The 7,103-nt window shown below is 40.2% G+C and overlaps 1 protein-coding gene across 1 annotated transcript in view; it reads right to left on the bottom strand.

Annotated features, from left to right (window-relative positions):
- LOC106528908 (consortin) overlaps positions 1–6,822 on the bottom strand; it is a gene marked incomplete at its 5' end in the record, with an annotated part of 33,819 nt that extends 26,997 nt beyond the window's left edge. Inside the window, 2 exon segments of the mRNA XM_014024192.1 lie at positions 2,101–2,210; positions 6,676–6,822. Of these exon segments, the coding sequence (XP_013879646.1) occupies positions 2,101–2,210; positions 6,676–6,763 (198 nt within the window).
- Between the last annotated feature and the right edge of the window lie 281 nt (positions 6,823–7,103).

Consider the following 7,103-nt stretch of genomic DNA (forward strand, 5'->3'; position numbering starts at 1 on the left):
ATAGCAGCGAGTCCAGACCCTCTGTACGAAGCAAAGTGAAGGACAGGGTCTGGTTTTTACCAGGCTACCACGGGGCATGACTTGAATCTAAAGAGGCTGTAAGATCTTGAGATCAGGGCCATTTGATCTTGACCGGAAGCCGAATTACTATGGTCCCATGGGGTATGTGTGCACAAACATTGTGCAAAAAAAAATAAAAATCATTCTTAACTGTACTTGAGCAGTTTCCTGTATCTAACTTCAAATTGAACTTTCTTACAGTATAAAGAAACAGAGTTTAATTCTGCCTGGACTGTTGAGCTAATGGAGCCAAGCCCAAAGTCAATCACTGAAATCTTAAAACATTTCTAGCCTCAAACTTTTCTATTTTGAAAATGTTTAAATGGCCTTCAATTTGGCATTACATGGTTATTTGCACAGAATTCAATAGCTATTTACAAGCGCAAATAGTGGTAGCAGAAKTTATGTGCTACAGCCTAGGGCACTTCCTGCAGGAATACAAGTTTATTGCTGCTGGCATAACTTTGTAACGAAAAAACTGATGGGAGTTGTAAAATTCTTAATATAGCATGTGTATAAATCGCTATAAAACTTTAGAGATTAAGTAAGTAAGTGCACTTTATTTGTATAACATTTTTTACCATCAAGTAGCCACAAAGTGCTTTCACAATAAAACAGAATAGCACACAACAGAGTATGAAAAACACATTGACAAACCACAATGCCTAGTTCACAACTGACAGRCCCCACACGACAATAAAAAATCATAGATATAACCTACAGTGTACAGGTTCAACAGGCTGCATGCTTGTTTGTCCTCGGGGGACACCACACGCTGAGATTTTTGGCCAAGACAATCCAACATGTTGACTATCCTCAATTTGAGGTTGGATCGGTCCTGGCGTCCTTCCARGCTGACTAGATCCCTCTTAACACACCGCACACAGCAGGAATATCTCCTAAAATTATCTTTAGAGCCGTCACAATAATCAGAACATCCTCAAGATTGTTGGAAGAACAAAGTCAGGCCAAAAATCAGCACAATTTTCTTGCCGAGTGAACCTGCATTCATAAGATAAACATTAAAACTCATGCCACTCAGCCATGTTAATTTCTTCTTATAAAAGTGAGTTTGCTGAACTGCTTTTTAAAAAAATCCACTGAGTCCACAACTCTTAGAGATTAAATATATTTTAGGATGTCACCAATCCAGTCTTAGCTGCTTGTGTATTGGGTCATTAGTCCTATCAGAAATAAACTCTGTTGCTGAACTGGAAGTCGTTCAAAGAGCAATTTATTTGCAACATGTAAGATATTAAAGGTTCATAACACAGAGTTCCACTTCAAAATGTCTGATCCATTTCTTTAACATTAAGTAAAGTCATTTTAAACCCCTTTTTAATGCTTCAAATGATTCTTCCAAAGCAAATCCGGCTTTTCAACAAAATATTTTTGCTTGAAATTCCTCATTTAGGATCACATGGCTACATCCCACCAGGAACCAGAGGACCACCTGTGAGACATGGAGTCACATGAATGTTTATAGACTGGATTACCATGTCATTATGGGTATTCTCCACCCAAATGTTTTTACCTTTTCTCAGTGTTGTCTCAATTCTGGAGGGTTAAATAAGCTCCGTCCACTGGTAAGTGTTAAATAACACTTAACACTGTTAAAAATGTGTTTATTAAACCCTTCTTTTCAATCAATCAAGTAACAAGGAAATAACAGAAACAAGATTAACTCAAATGTTGGGGAAATAAGAAATATTTGTGTGATTAARTCATAAGTGACGCTTTTTGTTACATTACGTTTTTAAAGTTTGGTTCTTTTGCAGTAGAGTTTTGTGGAAAGATTATGAGAAATAGTTTTTGAACTGTTTTAGATGGCTTTTTGAACAATCTCAGTTTGAAGAACTAGTGCTAAGTATTGCTTTAAGAATTGTTAACAGCTGTATGTTTTACACAAACCCACACACACAGTGCTTCAAATCAAGAAACAATGGATTCACTGGGGACTCAAAGGTATATGCTCTTCCATGTATTTCTCAAATGTTCAATTAAGCATGTGTGTGCACACACAGGCATTCACTTACACACCTGGTGCAGGGACTGAGGCAGCTGAGTGTAGTTGTCATTTTCTCCAAGGGTCTGCAGAGAGTCCAGCAGCTCAGGGCTAAGCGTCTGTGCTTCATCTGTGGAGACACCACCTAGAAACAAGAAAACACAAACTAATTTGATCTAACATTTCATCTAATAACTCAGGTGCCTGCAACTTCTTTCATTAGTGAACTCTGATAATTGTATTAGCTGCTCAGTTTCACTAATCTCTGTGTTAGYATCATACAGCTACATAGTACAAGTGTGTAAAAACATACAACGTAAATTATTATAAGATAAATGCAAAAGATTAATATATCAGTACTACTGACACTGAAAAACATGTTTCTCAGTATGAAAGTTGGTCAGAATTTTTACTCAGAAAGCTGAAGTCACCAGCAACCTCATGACKGCTCTTCATACAGAAAGTGTAAATAGTTAATAAAGTGATGTCACTCTGTCTTTAAATCTGTAACTCTGGCCCAATTCCTGTCATTGAATAAACTGGAACAGTGTTTACTTTGTACAGAAAGCTCCAAACTCAAGGTAATGGGTTATAAACTGGTCAGTGAGTAACGTCGTGACTCGAAAAAAGTCTAATTATGTGATCCTTCTCTCAGGTTGATTTATCAGATGTTTGTGTGTTTAAAATGATGCTCAAGCCGATCTAACTATGTGCACCAAAGATTGCATCTGTCAATTAAGCAAAATAGCAGATGCAATCCATTTAGTGTGTTTGCCTTTATGAATGTGCAAAATATATGATAATTATCAGTGTGCAAAATACTGGGAGGAGGATATGCAGATATAATAATTTAGCACTGTGGTGTACCCGTCCGTCCATCCGTTTTCTTCCACTTATCCGGGGTTGGGTTGCAGGGTCAGCAGCCTAAGCAGAGAGACCCAGACTTCCCTCTCCCCTGCCACTTGGGCCAGCTTGTCTGGGGTAATCCCCAGGCCAGCCGAGAAACATAGTCCCTCCAGCGTGTCCTGGGTCTTCCTCTGGGCCTCCTCACCAGGGAGGCGTCCAGGAGGCATCCTAACCAGATGCCTGAGCCCCTTCAACTGGCTCCTCTCCACATGGAGGAGCAGCGGCTCCGCTCTGAGTCCCTCCCAGATGACYGAGCTTCTCACCCTATGTCTAAGGTAGAACCCAGACACCCTGCGAAGGAAACTAGTTTTGGCCGCTTGTATCCGCGATCTCGTTCTTTCGGTCACTACCCAAAGCTTGTGACCATAGATGAGGGTAGGAAAGTAGACCGACTGGTAAACYGAGAGCTTTGCCTTCTGACTCAGCTCCCGGTTTACCGGTCGGTTCACCACGACAGACTGGTACAGCGCCCACATCACTGCAGACACAGCACCAATCCGTCTGTCAATCTCCCGCTCCATTCTTCCTTCATTTATGAACAAGACCCCGAGATTCTTTAACTCCTCCACTTGGGGCAGGACCTCCTCCCCGACCTGGAGAAGGCATCCTACCTTTTTCCGGCTCAAGACCATGGTCTTGGATTTGGAGGCACTGATCCTCATCCCGGCCGCTTCACACTCGGCTGTGAACCDCTCCWGTGAGAGCTGGAGATCAGGATCTGATGAAGCCAACAGGACCACATCATCCACAAAGAGCAGAAATGTGCTCCTAAGGTCACCAAAAAGGATCCCCTCAACACCTTGGCTGCTCCTAGAAATTCTGTCCATAAAAATTATGAACAGAATCGGTGACAAATGGCAACCTTGGCGGAGTCCAACTCCCACCGGAAATGAATCCGACTTACTAGTCGATAGTGAATGCTCGCCAACTGTGTTTTTCTATTAATGAACATACAACATATTTTTCTCTCCCCCATTCTCTATGTTTTTTGTATTTTTGTATATTTTGCTCTGCAAWGACCGTGTGTCTGAGTTACAGTTTTAGAATTTAATCCTGATTTGATGTTTCATTACATTGCTTATGTTTTATCATGTTTTATTCTGTTTCATTTKATCTTTCCTCCATTTTTACCTTGTTAATAATTGTACAGCACCTTATGAATATATTTCTGTGAAAGGCGCTTTATAAATAAAACTTTACTTACTTACTACCGGTAACACGGACCAAGCTCTGGCACCGGTTGTACAGGGACCTAACAACCTGTAGCACTGTGGTGTGATTTATCAAAGTTGAAACTGGTTGAAGTTGCTGTTTTTATGTCTTAATATTTCTCACATTGAAAGGCAGGTGCAAACTGGCTGAGGTCCATCTACCTGCACCACGTCAGTCGGCTTTATCTGCTCCCCTCTGGATTGCTGCATTGCGTAAAAGTAATCAAATAAACCTAGTGCACTTTAATTTAAMTAAAACAAATCACTGCAGATTAGCAGTTTAAAAAAGTAAACATAAGTAGTGAGTAGTAGTAGTAATAAGTAGTAGTAGTAGTACTTWTTTTTGGTCAAAGCCAGAAAGAGCTACTCATGCGACTCTAGAGCAACAGTTGCCAACACTTGTCCTTAAAAAACTCTTTCCAACACTGCATTTTCTTGCATCTGGATTATTTGCCTCCTTGATGACAGTCAGTAGCACACACAAAATTCTCAATTCAATAGGGTGATCTTCACCTCTTTTGCACCTTATAACAACTGCACATGCAATATTAATAAATTGCATGCAACATACGCACTAATAGCTTGGCAGCTGTTTAGTTTGGCCAGCAATTTTACCCTTGTTATCTAGGATCTTGATAAATCAGCACCTTTAACATCTATTAAAGTTTTCTAATGGGGACAAATGGAGCTGTCACATAGACCTAGCTACATGTGCAGATGTTTGCAAAGTGAGATTTCAGAAAAAAGATCCCAAGAAACTCCTTTGGTGCAACAACCAAAAAACAACAGATCTTACAGACACACAAAGTCAGAAAGGCTGTAGGATTATATTTATGTATAAAAATAGCCAATTACACCAAACAAGTTGCTCTTGAGCATTATTTTCCTTTGTGTAAAACAGTCATTAACTGAAACMGAAACAGCTGGTGAGGAGCAACCAAACTGCTGCATAAGTTGCACAAAATGGTTTCATGTCACATGACCAACACCAGGTATAACTGAACAAAACACAATGTAGTTTAGCAACATCAGCAAGGACTGTACAGGTAAATATTTCAGATCAGACTCTGTCCAAGTTATGTCCAGAACATTGCCACTAACTCAAAAGTTGCCAWACTGGATCAAGGACAAGTTTTTCCAAAGATAGGTCCCCTCATCCATTCGTGCTGGGGTATTCAGTTATGTAATTTTCCCTTTCGTTTCTGAAATAAAAGGGTGTCTTGTGATTTTTGATTCACCCAGTAGTTGCAGTGGCTTCTTGAGGAAAACYAGTGCTGTACATTAAAAACACATTATTTTCTCTTCAGAATTAGTAGTTCAGCAGAGCCACCAGCACAGAATATCCRTCTACTGTCCAGACTCAGAAAAGTCTAAGCAGAAGTGGTCTTCATAAAAGATTTGAAAAGAAAAAAATTGTRTAGGTCTTCTGGACGGGTTCTTCTCTAATGAAACGTTTCGTCTCTCCTCCAAGAGACTTCTTCAGTCTGAGAGTTTCAGGCAAAATTCAGGCTTTTAAGCCCTGCCTCCATGTGACTGATACTCACATCACATGGCTATCGTTGACACCTAATTAACACTTATTGTTAACAGGGGGTGGAGTGATACTGGCAATGGCCGCGCTGTAGGAGGGGGACAGCTGAAAACGGAGGCCTCCACCTCTGTTTAATGATGGACGGTCTTTCTTCACAAAAATGGCTTCTTTTACTCCTCTCTCAAACCAACGTTCCTCTCTWTCAAGAATGAGAACATCCTCATCTCTGAAAGAGTGACTGCTGGCCTGTAAATGAGTGAAAACTGCAGAGTTCTGGCCATTAGATGTAGCTCGTCTGTGTTGATATAGAGGAACGTTGGTTTGAGAGAGGAGTAAAAGAAGCCATTTTTGTGAAGAAAGACCGTCCATCGTTAAACAGAGGTGGAGGCCTCCGTTTTTAGTTGTCCCCCTCCTACAGCGCGGCCATTGCCAGTTTCACTCCACCCCCTGTTAACAATAAGTGTTAATTAGGTGTCAACGATAGCAATGTGATGTGATGTATCAGTCACATCACAAAAGCCTGAATTTTGCCTGAAACTCTCAGACTGAAGAAGTCTCTTGGAGGAGAGACGAAACGTTTCATTAGAGAAGAACCCGTCCAGAAGACCTATACAATTTTTTTCTTTTTAATTTTTTACCTGGATTACTGAGATGCATCAGGACATAAAAGATTTGCATCCAAGAGGCAAATCTCAGACATGGGAACAACGCTAAGKGGCTCTACACTTGCGATTTAAGATCATATTATATAAACACAGCAGCTAATGATAAATCCAGTCTAGATTAGAATAAATATGATGAACCATCCATGGAAACATTTTATTGAAAAAGAGAAAAATATTTTTAGTTTCTCTACATATCCATTTTGCACTGATACAGAATATGAAGCCAAATCCCCTGAGGTGCTATCATACCATAACAAAATAACAGTTGTTTTGTACAAATAACATTAAGTTGTTTACCTGTTGTTCCATCSAGTAATATTCCCTCCTCCTCCTGTGTTCCGATATTTTCAGGACCTTTTGATGGACTGGAGGTTTTATTCCCCATCACCTCTATTCCCTCCACGATCCCTAAAAGCGGCAAAGAGACTGTCTAGTGGGCTGTGGCTGTGTTTTATTTATTTTTTTTATTAAACACTTTRGAAAATCAGTAATTGCACTGAGTTTTATAAGAGTACTTTCTCCTTGAGGAGATGAGGATTACTTGGACAAAGTTGCTGCAATGAAAGTTTCAGAAAAACTGTACAAGCGCGGCAACGATGAGGAGCTGGGAGTCAGAAAATTTCTCTTGTGAACGTCTTTAACGAAGCAAATATTTAATCCTGCATCACCTTTCCTGGCTGGCTGAGAACAGAGAGGTTGGAAATGTTCCCACTGTCTACAAAAGC

Source organism: Austrofundulus limnaeus, unplaced genomic scaffold (genome assembly GCF_001266775.1).
Source record: "Austrofundulus limnaeus strain Quisiro unplaced genomic scaffold, Austrofundulus_limnaeus-1.0 Scaffold412, whole genome shotgun sequence".
Classification (NCBI taxonomy): domain Eukaryota; kingdom Metazoa; phylum Chordata; class Actinopteri; order Cyprinodontiformes; family Rivulidae; genus Austrofundulus; species Austrofundulus limnaeus.